The 24,221-nt window shown below is 35.6% G+C and overlaps 1 protein-coding gene across 4 annotated transcripts in view; it reads left to right on the forward strand.

Annotated features, from left to right (window-relative positions):
• Window positions 1–24,221, forward strand: part of LOC110458801 (neurobeachin-like protein 1) — an 81,287-nt gene that overhangs the window by 27,907 nt on the left and 29,159 nt on the right. For 3 of the 4 annotated variants that reach the window (XR_002463827.1, XM_021510710.1, XM_021510711.1), the window contains exons 25-38: window positions 2,182–2,284; window positions 5,518–5,668; window positions 6,490–6,648; window positions 7,746–7,905; window positions 8,783–8,871; window positions 9,403–10,137; window positions 10,759–10,891; window positions 11,302–11,417; window positions 11,687–11,707; window positions 16,385–16,516; window positions 17,108–17,228; window positions 18,868–19,052; window positions 21,050–21,199; window positions 22,431–22,588. Coding sequence is in view for 3 of the 4 variants with exons in the window: in XM_021510710.1 (XP_021366385.1) it covers window positions 2,182–2,284; window positions 5,518–5,668; window positions 6,490–6,648; window positions 7,746–7,905; window positions 8,783–8,871; window positions 9,403–10,137; window positions 10,759–10,891; window positions 11,302–11,417; window positions 11,687–11,707; window positions 16,385–16,516; window positions 17,108–17,228; window positions 18,868–19,052; window positions 21,050–21,199; window positions 22,431–22,588 (2,413 nt within the window). In the remaining variant the exon portion in view is untranslated. The remainder of the gene's footprint in view (window positions 1–2,181; window positions 2,285–5,517; window positions 5,669–6,489; window positions 6,649–7,745; window positions 7,906–8,782; window positions 8,872–9,402; window positions 10,138–10,758; window positions 10,892–11,301; window positions 11,418–11,686; window positions 11,708–16,384; window positions 16,517–17,107; window positions 17,229–18,867; window positions 19,053–21,049; window positions 21,200–22,430; window positions 22,589–24,221) is intronic. The other variant, XM_021510712.1, reaches the window with a different exon arrangement.

The following is a 24,221-nucleotide window of genomic DNA, read 5'->3' on the forward strand; positions in this document are numbered from 1 at the left end:
TTATGACATGATGAAGCAAAGTTGATCAGAATTAAACAAGGAGTCGACTGACCAAAGGTCAAGGTCATTGGGTCAAAGGTCAAGGTTAAATTTTGTATCTTTTCACTGGTGAACATTTCGCTATGACACTTTGAAGCAATGTTGCTCAGAATTAAACAAGGAGTCAACTGACCTTAGGTCCAGGTCATGGGGTCCAAAGTGTATTTTTTACTGATGAACATTTTGTTATGATATTAAGAAGTAAAGTTGGTCTGAATTAAAGAACAAATTAACTGTCCAAAGATCAGGGTCACTGGGTTAATGGNTCGCCCGTCCGTCGTCCGTCCGTCAACTTTTCCTTTAAAACGCAACTAGTCCTGAACGGCCAAGTAGATTTTGACTAAATTTGATCTANATCAAAGCTAACAAATGAGTGTTGCACTGGTATTTACATTTCTGTTAGCCCAGCAAATATGGAGGTGGAAGGAAACTAGACTCACATCATAGTACATGTAAAATGTATATTTTGCTTCATTGCGATTCTTTTTGAAGTCCAAATGTCAAACGTCAAGCTCAGCTATATGGGCAGATTACTTCTTGATGATTATGGGGGATATATTGCCACAAGACGGGGCCCTTACTGACCTGTCAGTGTTCTAGTTTGTACTGATAATAGGACAGTTTCGGCTAGTTTGTACTGGTATTAGGACAGTTTCGGTCAGTTTGTACTGGTATTCGGACAGTTTCGGCTAGTTTGTACTGGTATTAGGACAGTTTCAGCTAGTTTGTACTGGTATTAGGACAGTTTCGGTCAGTTTGTACTGTATATGGACAGTTTCGGTCAGTTTGTACTGTATTAAGACAGTTTCAGCTAGTTTGTACCGGTATTAGGACAGTTTCAGTCAGTTTGTACTGGTATTAGGACAGTTTCGGTCAGTTTGTACTGTATTAGGAGAGTTTCAGTCTGTTTGTACTGTATTAGGATAGTTTCGGTCACTTTGTACTGTATTAGGACAGTTTCGGCTAGTTTGTACTGTATTAGGACAGTTTCGGCTAGTTTGTACTGGTATTAGGACAGTTTCGGTCAGTTTGTACTGTATTAGGACAGTTTCGGCTAGTTTGTACTGTATTAGGACAGTTTTTGTCAGTTTGTACTGTATTCGGACAGTTTTTGTCAGTTTGTACTGTATTTGGACAGTTTTGGTCAGTTTGTACTGCTATTTCTTGGTATTAGGACAGTTTCGGTCAGTTTGTACTGTATTAGGATAGTTTCCATCTGTTTGTAGTGTATTAGGACAGTTTCGGCTAGTTTGTACTGTATTAGGACAGTTTCGGTCAGTTTTGGGACAAAAGTGATCTATTAAGCTCACACCTACTGTGTTTTTGTTAGCACACAGCATGCTTATTTAGTCAAATATGTTAATTAGTTTATTGGCCTAACAAAACAATAGCAGACAAAGTCATTGACTGGAACACTACTACTACAACTGTTAAAAATAAGTGTACAATTAATATCAACAAAGAAAATGTGCAAAGACAATAACATTGAGATTTTTCTTTGTAGATTTAGAGAATTATTTTTACATAATCTGATTTTTTTCTATGCCCCTTCCATCTTAAGTGGAGGAGGGGCATGTAGTTTTACTAGTATTTGGTCCCATCCCATTGCAAACCATTATCACGAGCCAACCAACTTTAGGTAACAGATTTTTATCAAACTTTTTTAAAGGTCAAGTAGGAGATTATCTCGGATATGTGAATATTTCATGGTCCAATTTGGTTTGGTTTGGTTTGTTTGTGTTTTACATCCTATTAACAGCTATGGTCATTTAAGGATGTGCCAGGTTTTGATGGTGGAAGAAAGCCAGAGTTCCCCGAGAAAAAACATTGACCAAGGGGCAGTACCTGGCGACTGCCCCACGTAGGTCTGGAACCCGCAACCCAGTGGTGGAGGGCTAGTGGTAGCAGAATGTCGGACGCTTTAATTACCACTAGGCCACCGCGGCCCCCTCATAGTCCAAAGGCCGATGCCAAGGTCAATGTTGTTATGTATATGTATTCCAAGGGGCCAAGGGATTTTTTTTCCAGACGTTTTTAAAAATCAACCTGCATTAAACATTCAGAATAGTGTTTAGGATTATTTTGTAATTTTGTATATTCAATATGACACGTAACTTGATTTGATAATTATTTTGGTTGTAGGACACATCCAGTATCTGTCCACAATAATCAAAGATGACCGGAAGTATTTCAGGAAGAAGTTTGGTGTACAGTACATATTGGATGTCGTGAGAACTTACTACAGGTATATATGATATTTCCCAAAAGTGTTCGTTATCTTGTTTATCTGACGGTATCTATTTTCAGAGACACATTGTCTGAAAAGTGTCTTTTTATGCTCTCACCATATTTGTGGAGTTTGCTTTAAATGTTTGCATTTTCCTTTGTTTTATCAGTCAAGGCATGCATACATCATCTTGGTTAAACTTTGGAATTAGCTCCATTATTTCTCCATTATTCCTATATTATACTTGAATCAAGAATTCACGATTTTGTTCTCAAAAGTATGTGATTTCGGTCATTAAGCCAGAATAAATTCTGTCTACACAGTTACAGCCAACCTTGGGGACTGATAGAGTCCATCAGTACAGTTTACCACCTGGTGATGTAGTATAATCATTAGATCAGTAGCATTACCACTGATATACACAGATTTAGGTTGGAGGATTATAAATATATAATGGTTCAAACTTCGCAGTATTATGGATGGTGCTGGCTCAGTGGTTAGGGTCTGGTTCCCAAAAGGGTTGTCAGCAGTGGTTTATATCTTGTAGTTCCTGTGAGAGCGGGCTATCAGCATTGGTTTATTTATTGTAGTTCATGTAACAGTGGGTTATCAGCAGTAGTTTATATATTGCTGTTCCTGTGACAGTAGGGTATCAACAGTGGTTTATTTTTTGTAGTTCCTGTGACAGTGGGTTATCAACAGTGGTTTATATATTGTAGTTCCTGTGACAGTGAGGTATCAACAGTGGTTTATATATTGTAGTTCCTGTGACAGTGGGTTATCAACAGTGGTTTATATATTGTAGTTCCTGTGACAGTGGGGTATCAACAATGGTTTATATATTGTAGTTCCTGTGACAGCGGGTTATCAGTAGTGGTTTATATATTGTAGTTCCTGTGACAGCGGGTTATCAGAAGTCGTTTATATATTGTAGTTCCTGTGACAATGGGTTATCAACAGTGGTTTATATATTGTAGTTCCTGTGACAGTGGGGTATCAACAGTGGTTTATATATTGTAGTTCCTGTGACATTGGGTTATCAACAGTGGTTTATTTATTGTAGTTCCTGTGACAGTGGGTTATCAGAAGTGGTTTATATATTGTAGTTCCTGTGACAATAGTTATCAACAGTGGTTTATATATTGTAGTTCCTCTGACAGTGGGTTATCAGTAGTGGTTTATAGATTGTAGTTCCTGTGACAGTGGGTTATCAGTAGTGGTTTATAGATTGTAGTTCCTGTGACAGTGGGTTATCAGCAGTGGTTTATATATTATAGTTCCTGTGACAGTGGGTTATCAACAGTGGTTTATATATTATAGTTCCTGTGACAGTGGGTTATCAACAGTGTTTTATATATTGTAGTTCCTGTGACAATGGGTTATCAACAGTGTTTTATATATTGCAGTTCCTGTGACAATGGGTTATCAACAGTGGTTTATCTATTGTAGTTCCTGTGACAATGGGTTATCAACAGTGTTTTATATATTGCAGTTCCTGTGACAATGGGTTATCAACAGTGGTTTATATCTTGTAGTTCCTGTGACAGTGGGATATCAGCAGTGGTTTATATATTGTAGTTCCTTTGACAGTGGGGTATCAACGATGGTTTATATATTGTAGTTCCTGTGACAATAGTTATCAACAGTGGTTTACATATTGTAGTTCCTGTGACAGTGGGTTATCAGAAGTGGTTTATATATTGTAGTTCCTGTGACAATAGTTATCAACAGTGGTTTACATATTGTAGTTCCTGTGACAGTGGGTTATCAGTAGTGGTTTATAGATTGTAGTTCCTGTGACAGTGGGTTATCAACAGTGGTTTATGTTTTGTAGTTCCTGTGACAGTGGGTTATCAACAGTGGTTTATATATTATAGTTCCTGTGACAGTGGGTTATCAACAGTGGTTTATATATTATAGTTCCTGTGACAGTGGGTTATCAACAGTGGTTTATATATTATAGTTCCTGTGACAGTGGGTTATCAACAGTGGTTTATATATCGTAGTTCCTGTGACAGTGGGGTATCAACAATGGTTTATATATTGTAGTTCCTGTGACAATAGTTATCAACAGTGGTTTACATATTGTAGTTCCTGTGACAGTGGGTTATCAGCAGTGGTTTATATATTATAGTTCCTGTGACAGTGGGGTATCAACAGTGGTTTATATATTGTAGTTCCTCTGACAGTGGGTTATCAGTAGTGGTTTATATATTGTAGTTCCTGTGACATTTGGTTATCAACAGTGGGTTATATATTGTAGTTCCTGTGACAGTGGGGTATCAACAGTGGTTTATATATTGTAGTTCCTCTGACAGTGGGTTATCAGTAGTGGTTTATAGATTGTAGTTCCTGTGACAGTGGGTTATCAACAGTGGTTTATATATTATAGTTCCTGTGACAGTGGGTTATCAACAGTGGTTTATTTATTGTAGTTCCTGTGACAGTGGGTTATCAACAGTGTTTTATATATTGTAGTTCCTGTGACAGTGGGTTATCAACAGAGGGTTATATATTGTAGTTCCTGTGACAGTGGGGGATCAACAATGGTTTATATATTGTAGTTCCTGTGACAATAGTTATCAACAGTGGTTTATATATTGTAGTTCCTTTGACAGTGGGGTATCAACGATGGTTTATATATTGTAGTTCCTGTGACAATAGTTATCAACAGTGGTTTACATATTGTAGTTCCTGTGACAGTGGGTTATCAGCAGTGGTTTATATATTATAGTTCCTGTGACAGTGGGTTATCAACAGTGGTTTATATATTATAGTTCCTGTGACAGTGGGTTATCAACAGGGGTTTATGTATTGTAGTTCCTGTGACAGTGGGTTATCAGAAGTGGTTTATATATTGTAGTTCCTGTGGCAGCGAGTTATCAGCAGTGGTTTATATATTGGAGTTCCTGTGACAGTGGGTTATCAGCAGTGGTTTATATATTATAGTTCCTGTGACAGTGGGTTATCAACAGGGGTTTATGTATTGTAGTTCCTGTGACAGTGGGTTATCAACAGTGGTTTATTTATTGTAGTTCCTGTGACAGTGGGTTATCAGAAGTGGTTTATATATTGTAGTTCCTGTGGCAGCGGATTATCAGCAGTGGTTTATATATTGTAGTTACTGTGACAGTGGGGTATCAACAGTGGTTTATATATTGTAGTTCCTAGGACAGTGGGTAATAAAAATTGGGTTTATTTTTTGTAGTTCCTGTGACAGTGGGTTATCAACAGTGGTTTATTTATTGTAGTTCCTGTGACAGTGGGTTATCAGCGGTGGATGCCAAGACGATCCGAGGCTCCCTACTAAGTCTAGTCAAGTATTATATGATCAAAGACGTAACAGCAGAGGAAGTGTCCTCCATCATCTGTTTCCTAGTCACGGTCAAGGAAGAGGACTTGGTGAGAAAGCATAATGGTCCCTATAACACCTTGAAAACAGTATCTCAAACACATCACACTATGGAAACATATTGTTACACATATGAAGACATGATTGCATTTGATGGCCTATCATTTTGTACTGAAAAATTCATTACCTTATCATTTTGTTATCAATGGAATTTACCTTATCATTTTGTAATGAATGTAATTTGAATACCCTAGCTCTCATTTTGTTTTTAATGAAACTTGAAAAACTGATCATTTTGTGCTTAATGAAAATAAACAACGCAACGCTTTGTAGTTAATGAATATATGATCTTTTTGATATCAATGAAATTAAAACACCTGATCGTTTTGTAATTTTTTATTTTTTTTTGTAAATTTGTTTAATTGATCATGAAGCGCATATTGGTTTTTTTTTTAATTATAAAATCAAGATTAAATCGAAAAATTAAGTATGAGAATCATTTCATTTTGTTGTTGGATATATACATAGTAATTTATATAATTTCATTTTAACTCATTCACCCCTGAAATTTCATAGTGAACTATTCCAACCTTTGAATTGAAAGTGTTCAAATGTGTCTTCAGGGGTGAATGGGTTAAATACACATTTAAGAGATAAATTCATCTTTTTTATTTAATTATTTTCATTTTCAAGAACATTAGGTATTGTTTTGATCAGAAGAAATAGATGTATTTCAAAAATACTCTGATACTCATTCATGATCAGATTGATACTCAGAAAGATAAAAATGCTAAATAACACTAAACCTGAACTGAAACTGACGAAAGCCATCTTGGATTCTCCTGTGTTAATGTACTGTTACTAATGACAGGTGTGTGAGGCACTGGACATGCTGATATCACTACTGGACATACAGAAACGTCAGGACCAGCTGTATCTATTGCTGTTTGAACCAGATATGGCCGAGCTGTTGCTGGGACTTCTTGTCAAGGGAGGATACTCTGTCATGTTTTATGAGAAAATCATAAAGGTATAAGGATACTCTGTCATGTTTTATTAGAAAATTATTAAGGTATAATCACATAACTCATACAAATTTTGACAAATATTGTTCACATTTACAAAAAAGAGCCAGTAAAAGAAAGCATTGAATGGCTTTGTTATGCCCTTGCCATAAAATAGGGGTGAGGTGGGGGGGGGGACATATAGTGTTGCCCATGTCTGTCCCATTCCATCCCGATTCAATTTAAACGCTTGGCAACTTCATTCAAAAGTTAAGTATGAGTATACCTGGACATCTTTGTGTTTCAGGGTTCTAAGGTTAAGGCCAAGGTCACGGTTGCTATATATAGAAAATAACTATTTATAGAACATCAAACACTGAAACTAATTTCACATGGTGGCAGTCCCATTCATGTCTTACAGACATTTTCTAGTTTCGATGTTAAAGGTCATGGCCAAGGTCACCATTACTATTTATAAAAATTTGTCAACCAATTGAAAGACATTGATCCAGCACCGTAGAATTATCACGGTGTCTGTCTGTCTGTCTGTCCATCTACACTTATATTTCAGAGATTATTTCAGAATCCAAATGACTAATCTTCTTGAAATTTGACATGGTGATATGTGGATGTGCAGTAGTGGATTAATAATTGTTTTAAGGTCAAGGTCACTGTTATTAAAAATAGACCCTAAGTGTGGTGGTATTATATTGGTCCTTATCTCAGAATCCAAAACTGGGGTTTAAAAAGTTTATAAGGTCAAGGTCACCGTGATTAAAAAAGATCAAGGGGGAGGGGTTATGGTCAGGCACATGGCGGGGCTCTTTCTGACTTGTAAGTTGTAGCTATATATAGGTGCTCTAGTTTGTTCACAAATTTTGATCAAGCTATATACAAATATCAAGTATTAATCTAAGAACACCTGAAATGAGTCTGTATTTTAGGAACCAAAAGACAGAATCACTGTTACTATAAATAGAGATTTTTCTAAAAAGATCACAGTATTCATGGGAGCGAGGGCATTTATGTCATATTGTGGTTTAATTGCAAGAATCCATTTATTTTATTAATTTATTTCACATTTAAGAACAGTAAACTGAACCAGTCAGTGTATTTTCCTCAGGTGCTGTATACAATTTTGAAGTCTGACAAAGTGTATGAGAAGAGTAAAGTGCGTGTTCGCCTTAACGACTGTGGCCATCTTGGATTGGTTGGTATGATGCAGGACTGTGAAGCATCGGGGCCAATGATGAAACGTTTTATTGACCAAGTCGCAGTCACAGGTAAATCAGATTGATGAAAAAAAATATCAATAGATAAAAAAAAATATTTGCAGGGGAATTTTGATATCCCCCCCGACACTTTCTGGTTTTAGAATAAAAGTCCACAAAAAATGCTCCTTTCAAAATAAATATTTCTTTTAAAAAATTCAGTTTCCCAATATTATTATGATTATAATCATTTTACAATAAGTTTGATATTGTGTGTAATTATATCAATAATTTTTTTACCCAGTCATACTTTCGCCCTTCGCTCATGAAATCTTTTTTCACCCAGTGTTAGTTTCCCCTTCACATTTCATTACTATGTATAGTATGTTGTTGACTTATATTTAATTTTCTGTAATGATAAATTTTCCCTGATCACAAGGGGGTGGAAGGGGGGTTGTTAGTTTGCAAAGTCAATAAGCTTAAGTAACTCAAATTTTAATTTGTGATCAGGTTCAAAACATTTTATAATTAATTTGAATTTTGTTATTGAAATTGGTAACAAATATTAAAGCATTTGCAGACATGTATGAACAAAACTTTTCTAAACAAAATATATCTAGTGTCAATTTCCTTGCTGTCAATTAAAATATGTAAAAATTCCATGCAGACATGATGATAACGATATGTTACTTTCCTTAAAGACTCATCGCAATGTTGTTACTCTGCGTTGGATGATAATGATATATATGTTTCTTTCCTTACAGACTCATCGCAATGTTGTTACTCTGCGTTGGATGATAACGATATATATGTTGCTTTCCTTACAGACTCATCGCAATGTTGTTACTCTGCGTTAGATGATAACGATATGTTACTTTCCTTACAGGCTTATCGCAATGTTGTTACTCTGCGTTGGATGATAATGATATATATGTTGCTTTTCTTACAGACTCACCACATTGCTGTAACTCCTTGTTGGCGTTGTTACAGCTGATTTATTACAGCAGCTCCGACATCAAACTCGAGGCCAGTCGTCAGGTATGGGCTTGCATTGGTTTACCTTCCTTTCTTCATACACTTTCCCTTCCCATCTTGACAAGAGGTATCCTTTCTTTTTCATATCTTATCTTAAATCACCCGGCCCCACTGTCATGTCTGTATAAGATTATTCAACATTTTTATTGCACCAAACACAGTAAAATAATGTTATGTTTAAATGGTAGCGGTGCATATTTGAATTAAAACCTGAAATCTTTTCTACTGTTGGGGCAGGTCAAGTGTGAAATTAGACACTAATTCATGTACACTGGGAACGTTAATCTTGTCAATTTCATTGGCGAATGAGATGGACAACATTAGTTTAAATTTAAATATTTTACTGTTGACTTCACTATTAACCCAACAGATAGAACAGAAAAGGTCAATTTGACATGGACCTAATGAAGATCTGCCTATGGTAACTGCCACAATCCCACTGGGATCTTTTGTTCGAAAATTTCTCATCTGAAACAACAGGTGACAAAAAAACAGTGAACAGTAAAAAAAAAGATGTTTTATCAATTTTTGTAGATATTAGCCCTTCTGGTTGGTAAAGTAAATGCTGCCAAAAACTTCTCCAAGCAACTGGGATGGCAGGAAGCTCTTACAAAGCTCTTCATCTTTCGTTCAACTGTCAATCAGCCAGTCAACAACAATCACGACAGTATAGACGCATCCGAAAACCCAGTTGGTAAGGCAACCACTGAAAACTCATCTTCGGTTAATAGCAGAGTTGGAGGAGTGAAAGAGGATTCCCCTACACAGCTGTCAGTGAATGGGACTCCAAAACACCCATCAACGTTAAATCTGAGTTCTAGCGACTTTTCTCTGACCCCCACGCCAAATACTCCACGTACGCCCATGTTCATTTCACAACGACAATTTGAAGACATTGCGACCTCAGAGGATGAAAGGCCAAGGTCAATAAGTCGAAGTTCAAGTGCAAGTGCTGAAGATTTAAATACGCTAGGTCAGAGATCGCAGGACCGAGCAGGATCTGTTGTAAGCCAATCAGCATTAAGTATTTCTACCAGTGACAGTTTTATAAGTCTGACAGATAATACGGACGGTGTGCTAGACGAATCTGGACAAAAAGCTCAGGATGAGGTTCAGAATATACAGCAGGCATTAGATAACCTTGGAATACAAAAGATTTATGTCCGGCACAATATCGAACGCGCTGAAGAACTCTCTCAGAATCTGCTAATCATACTGCTCAGCATAATGTGGAAAGGTGTGGAGGGATCGGACAAAGCTGCCTGGAAGGTTTGTATTGTGAATTTCAACTCGGGATTTTATAGCATTGTATGCCACAAGGGAGGTAACTCCTAATGCGTAATGATTGTAGTTTGGGTATAATTTGGAAAATGCATTCATTGGTAATTTAATACAGGTAGCCATGGTGAAGCTCATTGAAACTTCGTTTCCTCTGATGGATTTTTTTTTTTGAACAATTCTTTGATTTCAGGTCAATTATAATATTGCAATATTTTAAAAACCTTATAATGGAAAAAAATAAATCTTCTTTAAGAGATTGTCTAAGAGTTGACCATTGGGGAGGCGTGGGAGGCAGAGACCCCCCTGCCATAGAATCTTAAAAGTTATTTAATATAAGGAAAATTTGGCAGATATGGTTTTAACCCCACCACCCATAGTATATCGATATAGATGTCTCCCACCACCCCCATACCATTAATTATGGAATAGCCCTAAAAAAAACCACAGAATTCCACCCACCCTCTCGATACCTTAAAACCATTTTACCACTGTAGACCATAATGGACTCATCCAAATCAATACATAGAAGAAGAGTTTACTGAAGTTACATAGGGGTGAAAGGGTTAAAACATTAAAGGTGAGAATGAGTCTTGGATAATTGCCTTGCAGGAGCGAGGGCAAGTCTTTTCCTGGATTGACAGAATTGCAGAGACACATGAGCTGTTGCGGTCCCCGACAGAGTTGAAGCGCCGTCTACTCGAGATGATGCTTCATTCCTGTACCTCAGATATTAGGGATGCTGGTAACCTGTGTTTTTAATATTGGCCAAGTTTTACAGATATTAGGAAGATATATTGAAATTAAAGACAAATAATAACGCGAAAATGATAAACCAGTCCATGTTTACTTTTTGAGATTTCAAGAAATATTCGTAACATTCACCCTTTTCGAAAACATCTTTAAATAAGAAGTGAATGTTGGTATAAAACATATGCTTCAAGACAGTTGGACTAACCCTCTTGTGGAAAATAAATAGAAATGAACGATAATTGTATAAATGGTACTGTACATGTAATGGCTTTTTCCCCTTTAAAAGTGAAAGTATAGAGTTGAATTATATTGATTATAATTTTGTATAATTTAAAGTCCCCAGCAGCAATGAAATCTGGATCTTTCTCTAGTAATTGAAGTCACATTTCACTCTTGTGTTAGGTCAAGCTGTGGCTGGTCCGACAGAAAATGCCATCGAGCTTGTTCGACTGGTTCGACACTTCATGCAGGCGGACATGAACCTGTTGTCTCATGCGGATGATAAATTTACAGAAAGGGTAAGGCCATTGTTATGTTTCAACCGCAGATCATTTCATTTCTTTAACAATTTGATTATAATTCTTTCAACTTTCTATTACCTGGTATTCAAGATTTTTCAATTAACATGTTCTTGATATCTGTTTCTCTGTGTTTGTGGAATAGACATTAATTGTACAAATGTTTGTTGTGACTTTTTTGCGTTCACTTTAAATATCTTGTTAATTTTTTCTGAGTTTCTCATTGCAAATACCAGGTGAAACATTTCTCAGCAACTTTTGATTTGTAGGAGAGTTCAGAAGGCTCATTTGTAAGTAAAACAAGGACACTGATACACAGCCATTTTGTGTTGCCATGGAAATAAAACATGGCCGTCCTGCATCCTCTATCCCTTCTGTCAATAATGTATGTCTATCTCTTTCTGTCATAGAATGTCATCATCCTTTAAAGTATGCTATTTCATCAATTTTAATTGACTAAATTTTAAATCTGTTCGTACATAGTAATTAATTGCATTACAAGCATTGTGGAAGTTTTTTTATTATTATTTCTGTCTTGATATTTTGAGAAAAAAGTCCAAAATGCTTCTTGCTTATATTGTATCTGGACTTCTAGTTAATTGTTAGAAATAAAGTTTGCCTAAGCTTATTCATTAATATGTTTTGAAAAAGAAATAAAGAAAAACTTTAGATATAATTTGACTTATGATATGAAGAAATAGTTCACCCAAGTCCATCCCATCCTGTCGTGATTCATCGCTCTACCAACTTAATTTCTTGACAAATGTTTATCACTTTATAAAAAGGTCAAGTCTGCGAATACCTCAGATGAGTTTGTATAACAGGGTACCAAGGCCAAGGTCACTGTTGTTTTGTATAGGTCAAACACTGGGCCAAGGGGGCATTCCTGTCTTTGAGGATATTTTTATTTAGATTTTTTTATTTTCCCCCCCACAAAAACATAATTACTTAAAAATTTGATTTAAAACTATTTTCAATAAGTGTAATAGTGTCAGTTTAGGATGATAGGTTCGATAAAACTATCTGAAATCAATATTTTGTACATCTAGAAGTTGTTTTAATATACTATATACATATAATACTTTTGCACATTGTTTTTGGTAATGGATCAGTTAATCAGTGTATTAATTAGTTTAAAAAAAAAAATCATTAATTTTCATTATAAAAAACATGTTAATATTTCCCCACACAATTAAAGGCAAAGTTACTTGGGGTGAAGCTTCACACAAACTATTGAATCCTGATGCACAGTTACGTTTTTACTGGTGGTTTTGGAGTTATATAATACATGTACATGTATATACTTAATTGAGCATGTGAAATCTGAGCTCGTTTTTTCTTTCTGCTCAATATATTTTTCTGCAAATATTACATTTAATATTCTCAGAGTGGAGATTTCTGTGCACATTTGACTCTATACTTAAGCAGATCTATGGTTATGACATTAATCTATCACCTCAATCTCACAGTATTCAGTTTTACATTCAGTTGTACATTCCTTTACTCAAAATACTGGTTATTTCTTTTTTTTTGCTCCAAGTCATTGTTTTGAAAAGTATTGATATTTCAGTTTTATTCCTAACATTGTCTTGAAAAGTATGAAAATTTTATTTTAACCCTAGTCCATTATGGTATTTATCCTGCAATTAGTCAAGGACAGGCTTATTGCCAGACATGGGCTTATTGCTGCGGATAAATGCAATATAGAATTTCCTCTGTTTGCATATTCATGATGACTAATGTTCGTTGATATGTCCCAATGGTGATTTTGATTTGTAGAAGTCTTATTTAATGACCCATCATCAAAACAATGTCATGCCGAGTCAAACTCTTTAAAACCATCAAATGAGTCTGAATGGTCAATAATGTTAACAGTGGAAGAAAAACAATTTGAAGAACAATGATTTATACGATAACGATTATAATAATATATTGAGCTCAGTAGATTTAACTTCAGTTTCCTCCGTGTCCACAAGGACAGGGTTTAACACCCCGGGATCTGCATGGGGAATCTGGCAATAGTCATCTCATACAATCATGTTGTGGGGTACAACATGTTATTTTCCCTGAACCTATAGGAGATGATGTATCCCAGAATGCATTGTAATTCATTGTGTCACATTTCCCAAGATGCATATTTCCTCCGCCATGTCAGAAATATCCTAAGATGCATTTCAATCCACCAAATCTTACCAAACCATGTCTATTGATTCTTAATCCGGCAAGTTAAACAGTATCCTTCCCATAATGCATTGCAAGTCCTTTTTACCCCATAATGCATTGCAAGTCCTTTTTACCCCACAATACATTTCATCCCTTGGTATTAATGAGGCTTCCATTTGCTCACTGCTCATTATTCTCAACACTTTCCTGAAAAAAGGAAATTTGCTAGACACACAATAATTGGTAAACAAGTACAAAAACATGTTTCTTATATCTTACTGCTGAAGGGCTCCCCATCAGATAAAAAAAAAAAAACTCGAGTAATTTGTGCACCTAAGGCATTTGCGTCGATCACAATTTGGAACCAAAAATGCTAAACAAAAATACTTTTTATGTATTAGCACATCCGATTTTCTCTCAAAAAAAATATTTTCAGGTCATACAAAACTTTTTCCCCAAATCATAAAGTTTGTGTTTTGATTGTTTTGCTACTGTGTTGATGAATAATCCTGCAAATAACAAAAGGTTGCTATTCTATATCAATGATTGATTTGTTGCAATAGACATTTTGATTATACAGTATGATTTATAAATTTCACTTGGCATTATTTCAACCTTCAGGAAATCACAATTTATCAATTTTGGACTTCAAATAGGTAACTATTTATTCTAGGATGGAGAAAATTATAAGGAAAGAAAACAAAATAATTCCAAATGAAATTAATTGAAAAATAAAACCTATTTTGAATAATTTCTAATGAATGTCATGCATGAAACTTAAATACAATTATTATTAAGTGCAATGAAATTATAGTAAGATTAATACAAATGTGTCTTTGAAATTTTACAGAAAATCTTGATAATAGCTATCATTTTTACCTGTACACAGATTGGGAGCTGCAGAAGATTTATTCAGTAAAACTTAGTAAATATGGAACTACATATATATATATATATATAGGGTATTGTAAAAAATAATTTCATGAGAAAACAATATTGAATGTTTTTCCGTTTAAAATCGCTAGACATCATAGTGAGGTTTGAAAACAGTTCATATGCTTGAAAAAATACCCAAGCTACAATGTGTTTATCAAATTGAATATGGATGATCACTGCTAAAGCATCTAAGTGATAATGACTACGCACAGAGCTTCACTGTGACTCGGAACCAGCAGAGGATCTAATGAATGTTTCGTAAACATCTTTTTGTGTACCAAATTAATTGTTTCATGCCTTTTCGGGAAACATTCAAAACTGACAATATTGAACTTTTGCTAAATTTTCCTTATCGGCTAAAAACCTTTTTTCTGTCGATTTGCCAGTTTTTCTGTGAAGTTTTAAATGAAATTAAATAAAAACAACATATTTTAGTTATTCAATGACAATGTTATAACTAAAACTCATATACAACGTGGTATTAACTTTGCTTGAAAACTAAGAATGCATGAATTGAATGATAATAAATACTTGAATGATTTATCATTGATTTATGGAAGCTGTTGATATTGTATTGATGATATTTGTGGAATGAATAAACGTTTGTGTCTATTAGGTGATAATCCCATGGTTTCCTTCATTAATAACATATATCAATAAACTAGGTAAATCCTACTAATAGTAAAACAAATTCAAAATTGGAGTTATATTTACTTTCGTGGGAACAACCAGAGTTGAACTTAGTCTGAATTGAGATAGAGATTTAATATGGAATGTACTTTTATGGCAAAGTTATATTTAATGGGAAGTTTTAAATATGAAATTTGTCATTTAATGGAATATTTGTCTTTTGATTGATAAGTATACCCCCGGGCAAAGAACTTAATGGTTATACTGTAATCAGGTTTCAAAATATTTCAATCTGGCTTTTTTTCATAGGAGTTTTGCCTCTTTGTTTCAAACATCAAGGGGATATGATTAAAGTACATTAAACCTTGTTACACTGCCACCATTTGTCCAAAGAAATTTTGGCATTATAAAGGGGTTTGGCAATATATTAAGGGAAAGGTATAAAGGAATTCTTAAGAAAAAAAACAAGAAAAAGAGTCATAGAAATATGTCTGCGGTAAACGAGTTGGCAAATCAGAGGCATTCAATTGAGGTTTTACTAGTAATAAATCAAAGTTACCTCCCCTATTTATTGATTTATGTCCCTTTGCTTAGAAAAAAATGTTTTCAAAGAACTGTTCCTGCAGTTCTTGAGCAAACAAGGGGATGGGGGTGGGGGAAGCAGGTACACTTTCATCCTAAACAACTTACATGTATATGGATTACTTTATATCAGCATTCAATTTCATGGATTACTCAGAATTTTATGGTCAAGAAACCAAATCATTTGTTAAGTACACGTACTTAAACAGAGTCTGTACAACTCTGTCTAGAATATTTTGACCACATTATGGAGAAAGAGTTAATTTAGATCTGCTGTCAGTTTTTAGGAAAAGGGAAAATAAGGCAGTGACCAATATATAAGGGGATGATGAAAATCCTCTGTAATGGTATCTTTTGTATAAAAAGCATTGGTGAAATGATTTTGCTTTTAGCCATCTAAATGTCAGGTATTGTTTCAGAATATTTATTGAAAAAAAAAGGATCTATGATTTCTTGCTGTGACCAAATTTTAGGTATCGTGAGTTAGTTTAAATGTGTATTTATGTTACAATGACCTAGTTTTGTATTCTTTAATGAAGCTAATGTAACCTACTTTTCAGGTGCATTGATGCTACACTGACCTAGTTTTCATTGAACTTAAGCTACATTGACCTATTTTCACATTGTATTGAAGTTACTGTGACTTGGTTTTACAGCTTATTGAGGACACAATGACGTTGCTGGACATTCTCTCTGTGTGGGATGTGGAATCGGACGGTGGATGGAAAGAGATGGCTCGTCTCGGACTTAACCTCCTCATACTCTTTGCCAAACACCCAAACCTGGAGGTACGGTCTAATATTGATACAAAAGCCCTGCTTGTGTAAACAGCGATCCTTTCCAGATTTCTTCTTATTTAACACTTGATTCATAGGTTATCTTTAAATGTTTCGGACAAAAAATACCACTGCTACCTTTCTCTTGTCTGTTCTTATTTCTTTAAAGCCAGATTTTGAGTTTGATTGTTCAGGTTATCACTGGTCAATTCAATATGACAGATATTTCATTCAAAAATTAAAAAATAAATGGAAATAACTGCCTTTCTACAGAGATATTTTTGATTTGTTTGCCAAATATGTTATTTTGCCTGAAAAAAAATTCAAACTGCAGTTGGTATGGACAAAATCTAGTTTGGGAACAAAATGGCAGCACCGTCTGTATGCTCCCAAGGGAGTTGAGAAAGATATTGGCTGGTTGCAAAGGCCCTATAACCACGTATAATAATTTGTGAACCGCTTTGAGACGACCTACAAACTAGGTTGTGATAAAGCCTTATATAAGAAGCTGAAATTATTATTATTATTGTTGACTTGGACATAAAATGTTTTTTTGATCAAAATGAAGGACAATTGTAGCCATTATTTTCTGTATTATTACAGCTGTGTGCTGTAGCCACGGCAAAGCTCCACAACCTCGTCCAGACAAAGCTCATCTCCAGCTCCGCTGAGGCCTCGTACATCATCGGCAACCTTCATAGCATCATCGTCAAGGCCGTCACAGGTTGGGAGATAACTCTTGTGCTTTTTGTTGTACAAACCAGTCATGTTTTTGGGCTTTCAAGTAGAGCCCCCCCATTCAATGTCTGTTTTCTGTTTTTCATTTATTCTTCAAAAATACTAGTTAACGCTTGGAAAGCATACAATCTTCACTCATTGACAATTCTTAAGTAAGTCTGAATGGTTAATTATTATTTTGTATTACTATTTCTTAGGGAGATCAATCAAACATCAATATCATAGGTAGGACATTTCAGGTAGTGTATCACCTTAAATATCATTTCATAGTTGTCAAGCCTCCTTCATTAGGAAAGAGATTCCCCTATTTTGACCCAAATTTACCAATCTCTCCCAAGTGTTCCCATTCACACAGAAATGTGCGTGATTCACACATATTTTAAATAAATCGCGTACATATTTTGACTGCTTTACATGACCTGCATTCGTAGTAATGTGTGTCTGGCATTCAAAATATTCTCAAATAATTTTATATTCCATCTCAAAGAAATGTTATTTACAAAAAGCATGAAACTAGTCAAAGTCTAAAACGAAAGTTGTAGCATTTTTACCATTTTCTCGGCGGGTAGTCTTGCTCATGGAAAAGCTTTAATGTGTAAATGGTTTTGGCCCAATCGCCTGGATGGTAAAGCGCTTCGACGGCCCAGAAGAAAACACACAAACAAAATGTCAAAGCAAATCATGCTGCAAGGGTATTTTTCAGTCTGCCCAAACTCCGGTGCCACGGTAAAACAAAAGGACTACGCACAGAAATGAAAGCCTGGAGACATCTGCACTCCGGAAACTTGCCAATGCAAAACGTAAAAATATTAAAAGATTTCAAACCAAATGGCATGAGGAATTTGATTGATTGAGGCTAGATGATCAGTTGGAATACAGTTATCACAAAGAAATATTAAATCATCATCTCGTTGCTTAATAGAAGGTACAACAAATTAACAAACATCAGCGATGTTGTGTCATCAGTGTATTAAGAAACACTTACTCTGTCAGCAAAACGAGAAATAAGTTAACAATCAACATAGGTGACATTTTACAGAATGGATCTTGATAGGCAGTCAGCCCTGCAATGTTTTATTATTAAGAAATGATTAATAAATATTATTTACAAAATATCGATCACAAAATGAAAACAAATGCTGAATTTGATAATTCTCATTGTTTTTATTTTACTAGTACGTAATTTAAGATAACAAAAATTGGTTCCCCCTAAAACACATACCTGTACCCCCAAAATCTGCTGGTGTACCCACTTTTTGCAAACCTTGGGGGTACCAAAACACCCAGATAGAAAAATGAGTGTGAACACTGCCCTAGCTAGAAACTCCCTCATTCAAGTCCAATCTCACACAAACTCAACATCTACATCCTGTGGTCAAATGATCTCCTAGTTATTGCAGGGAGTGTGTAATAATCATAACTGGTGTGTCTGAATCAAATGAATGCTTTTTGGAGTTATTTTGATCCATAAAAAAGGAAAGATAAATTGAGCAAAGCAGTTTCAGTTGCATTTGATGCATGTTCTCCCTCATTGGAAATATGGAATGAGGGAGATCTCCCTCATTGGAGGTTTCAGAAGTTGACAACTATGCAAAAATTGATAATTCTATGTTTTTCTTTGCCAGAGAACACAGACAACTACTCTTTCTTGATACCAGTACTGAAGGCCCTCATTGACAAGGCTTATGACCTTTTGAACCTTGACCTCCACTTGCCTAACTTGCCCCCAACTGCCAGAAGTCCGACATTTTTCGATGATTTCAGGGCCTACTGTCTCACGGACGAATGGACTGTCTTTGTAGAAAGCTATGTAAGTACAATATCATACCTGCCAACCCTGGACATACTGAAAGAGGGTTATGACCCTCTTTTGAAAATTAAAAAGAGGGTCATAGTGCGTGATGACTTTTTTGCAACAAATACAGAAGAAAAATTGATATTTGATACATAGTTTAATATTTGATATGATATATGATTATGTACCAGGTACATTTCTACAGGAAGAACATCACTGACAACTCTTGTTGTATTCAGCTGTTGCAGACTTTGCAGAGGCTAATACACTGGCTGGTGGTTTGTTATCATCACAATAATCATTTTGATTGAATTTGCAACTGAGAAGTGCACACAAAGTGTCATTTTGGAGATCAGCTCTGAATTCAGTGTGTATTTTTTTAACTATGGAAAAAGCTCTTTCCGAGTCGGCATTACTGTTTGGCAGTACCAACAGTGTTTTTGCCAGTCTAGACAACACATGGAATCTTGGTTTTTGTGTCCAGATGTCTTTGACTCCATCCATTTGTTCCCAAAACTATTCAATTCTGTCGTCATTTTCACAATCTGGAATGTCACCAACAGGCCAGGGGCTAGTTGATAGTCGGAAAACTGCTCCTCCAGCAGATCCAGCTGTTCCTAGAATTAGGTGTAGGTCCCGATAACGACCTCTTCCTTCCAGAAGACATACCTTCCAAATGCGATATATACTACACAATTGTAAAAACAACTCACTACTAACCTGTCGATAACATCGCCCTATATATAAACACTTGTAAAAACAATTCAATTACGTTAAAACAACTCACAACTTACCTGTCAGGGAGAAACGTAAACAGGAAATTGATCGTCTTCCTTTCGACAGAGGATTGAAAAGTCTAGAGAATTCCGAACGACTTCGGTAACTTCTAATGTACGAAACGATTCCGGGTGAAAACGGGTGAAAATGACGAAACCCGGGTCAAAATCGTAACCCGGCGGGTGATGTTATAAAAGCGGGTGAAGGGCTAAATTCCCGGGTGAAACCCGACGAAATCGGGTCACTTGGTAGGTATGCAATATATATACATTGTAGAATTCAAGGGCGATAATACAAGGATCAATGTTAAAGTCCCCGAAAGAAAGTGGAAGGGACATAGTATTTTTATGCCCCGCCCCCACCATAAAATGGGGGGGGGGGGGCATATATTGTTGACCATGTACGTCTCGTCTCGTCCCATATATGAGCGGGGGCATTTATGTCTTACAGACATTTTCTAGTTTCTTATTATTTTTCTTCCTCTATTCCTTCCTAATTCTTTCTGGAGTTTTTCATAAAAAAATAAATAAAATGATAGGCCGGGTACTTTATGAAACTTCTCATTAGCGTTGGTGGGCATATGTAGATGTGCGCAACACACCTCCTTTTCCGCCGTGGCCTGCAATTGATTGACACAATTGATATGGGTGTACGCCAAGGTAATCCCAACAGTCCCTATGTCTGATTTTACTCTGGATAAGTATGTAAGTCAATTATGGCACTGCAAATTCTTTCCAATTAATTACTTGCGAGTATGGGGGGGCAGTTTGGGTTACTTCTACTACAGTGTCTTCAATCAACAGTGAAACTTGTTGATGTTGGTACACGTAAAAAGAAGCAGATTATCATGTTTTGAGTGCTGGTTAATATCACTTTTTTTCATTTTGATTTCTGATGCCAAAGATGTTGTATATAGATCTGTCTTGTAAAATGGGAATAAGTTTGCAATTCCTTTGTAAGATTTTCATCAATTAATCGAACCTTGGATTTTTTTTTTCAGAAATTGACTAGAAATAAATACAGGAAAACTCTTATACTGCAGAATGGCTTCAGTATGGAATGAAATAATTATTTGAACTTGAAAAGGGGACTTCATTCTGTTGAAGAAAATGCTGAACATTATATAGTTTATGTTTTGTAGATCTAGCAAAGACTTTGAGTGGTGACGTAACATCATTTATGGTTATAAATCTTTTAAGTGACACCATTAGTTGAGAATGTATGATACATTTCAGGTGAATCCTCAAATGAACCACTTCGTTGAGAATACATTTGGCGACATTGAGGTGGAGACCAAAGACTTCTGGAGCGAGTGTGAGGAAGCCATGATGGTAAACATGCACAAACGGAATCGTGAGAGAGGGGACAGCAAACTCAAGTTTCAGGTACGTAAACAACAAATGTCTCATTATGTGATTTTCCATTAGCTTTGAAAGTCTCACTGAATTTATGTATAGTGTCTTTATGACTGCCTGTCTGTGAATTAAAACAAAAACAAAAAAATCTGAAGAAAGAAAAAAACATTTCTTTGTCTTGAAAGGTTTGTATTTTTTTTCTCTTCAACCTTACTGTTATGTTTCCGTTAGTTGCTAATAATTAAAGAAATTGTTATAAAATTATGCATCAAAAGAAAATGTGTTAATTATATAAAATGGCAGGACACGGAAGTAAAATTTGCTCACATCATATTTATTATCCTCCCGTAACGAAAGTTCGAACGGATATAGAATTTCGCCGGTACATACGTACACTCTTTGTTATCGCACTAGCAACTTCATTTCTCAGCGGAATTTCATGAAACTTCATATAAGTCTTTGGTATAACAATACCTTGAAAAAAAATAGCTTTGCCGGTCACTGCTTTGAAGGTGAAGGTCACTGTGACTATTTTTAGAAAAACTTTGTCATCGCTCTAGCAACTTCATTACTGAACAGAATTTCATGAAACTTCATTCAAGTGTTTAGTATGGCAATGCCTTGATCAGGTTTGCGTTTCGGGGTTCTACATTGAAGGTCAAGGTCACTGTTACTATCTTTAGAAAAACTTTGTCATCGCTCTAGCGACTTCATTCCTCAACGAAGTTTCACAAAACTTGATATAATTGTTCGCCATAACAATATATACCTTCAACAGATGCAGTCGCTAGAGCAGTTACTGTTACATCATTGAATTTTCTATTCATTTCCTCATACATATGGTCCACAATGTGTGAATGCCAGGGGATTTGTATCACTTGTGACGCCTTGTAAATAGATATTTTTTCGTGTCGGTCCATACCACTCCGAGCATTTTATTAAGGGTTGTGACACAATCACATGTTTTCTGGAACAGGGTCATTTTACATGGACGATAGAGTTCACAATCTTGATTATGATAAGGTGTGTTGACAGACGAGACTAGAGCCTGTGGTCTATAATACCCTGCAGTACTTTGTGTTAAGGATGATGTTTAAATCAGTTCAATGAAACAATATTTTTATTATATTGAATATTTTTATTATATACTATTTAGCTTGATCCTAAAAGAAATATTTCAAATCAAGGTCTGAATAATGAAAAAAGAAATCAACAAAAAAAAACCAGAAGTTGTAGGATCATTGCTATATATTTTTTACAGAGCCAGATTATGGAGCCTTTCAAAAGCAAAACCTCCCATGAAATACGTAGATTTCAAAACATCACTACGCAACTGCGAAATCAACAACTTTCCACTCTCCGCCACTGGAGAGCTACGCGACTTTTTTTCACTGGAGAGCGAGGAGCTTGGGCAGACAGGTTTGTTATGAAAAAAAGAATATGATTTTATCTGAAAACTGTCCATGGTATTTATAGTTTCAGAAGTACGCTATTTAAGTGAATTTAACCCGACAAATCAGAGTCAGTGGTGAAACACATTCCTACGTGAACAAGTTTGTGGTGCTGAGTCTGCTGTACATAGCAATCCCATAGTTTGGAGAGATCCTTTAGAAAACACGTGGAGTTACCATTGAAAAAGATTGATAATAAGTAAATAAAACCTTCGTACTATAGTAATATTACTTTATAAATATTAAGTTTTACTTATGTTTCGTATTGTTATATAACATGGCCTGTCTAATTCAAAGACCTTTATAAAAAAAATATTTTCACATTGACCCCTCTGTGAACGTTTCAAATTGAACTCAATCTTTGAGATCTAAAACCTGTACTATCAGACTTTCACACAGGTCCTACTATACAAGTTTCCATGTGAACTAAACCTTTGTAATCTAAAACCTGTATAGCCACACCAACATATAGGCCCCACTGTATGCATTGTTATGTAAACTGAACATTTTGTAATCTGGAAACCTGTATAATCAGACCTTCAACTAGATGTTACTGAAACATTTCAACAGAAAAAAAACTTCTATAAAAAAATCTATAGTAACAAGATCATTAATACAATAGTTGCAGGGCAACAGTTCAGGAAGATTTCACTGTAGTTCCAGCGTAACAGGTCAAACAGATTTCACTGTAGTTCTAGGATAACAGTTCAGGCAGATTTCACTGTAGTTCTAGGATAACAGTTCAGGAAGATTTCACTGTAGTTCCAGGATAAGAATTCAGGAAGATTTCACTGTAGTTCCAGCGTAACAGGTCAAACAGATTTCACTGTAGTTCTAGGATAACAGTTCAGGCAGATTTCACTGTAGTTCTAGGATAACAGTTCAGGAAGATTTCACTGTAGTTCCAGGATAAGAATTCAGGAAGATTTCACTGTAGTTCCAGGATAAGAATTCAGGAAGATTTCACTGTAGTTCCAGAATAAGAATTCAGTCAGATTTCACTGAAGTTCCAGGATAAGAATTCAGGAAGATTTCACTGTAGTTCCAGGATAAGAATTCAGGAAGATTTCACTGTAGTTCCAGGATAAGAATTCAGGCAGATTTCACTGTAGTTCCAGGAATCAGAGTTCAGGCAGATTTCACTGTAGTTCCAGGATAAGAATTCAGGAAGATTTCACTGTAGTTCCAGGATAAGAATTCAGGCAGATTTCACTGTAGTTCCAGGAATCAGAGTTCAGGCAGATTTCACTGTAGTTCCAGGAATCAGAGTTCAGGCAGATTTTACTGTAGTTCCAGGAATCACAGTTCAGGCAGATTTCACTGTAGTTCCAGGATAACAGTTCAGGAAGATTTCACTGTAGTTCCAGGATAAGAATTCAGGAAGATTTCACTGTAGTTCCAGGATAAGAATTCAGGCAGATTTCACTGTAGTTCCAGGAATCAGAGTTCAGGCAGATTTCACTGTAGTTCCAGGATAAGAATTCAGGCAGATTTCATTGTAGTTTCAGGATAAGAATTCAGGCAGATTTCACTGTAGTTCCAGGAATCAGAGTTCAGGCAGATTTTACTGTAGTTCCAGGAATCACAGTTCAGGCAGATTT

Source organism: Mizuhopecten yessoensis, unplaced genomic scaffold (assembly GCF_002113885.1).
Source record: "Mizuhopecten yessoensis strain PY_sf001 unplaced genomic scaffold, ASM211388v2 scaffold9801, whole genome shotgun sequence".
Taxonomy (NCBI): Eukaryota; Metazoa; Mollusca; class Bivalvia; order Pectinida; family Pectinidae; genus Mizuhopecten; species Mizuhopecten yessoensis.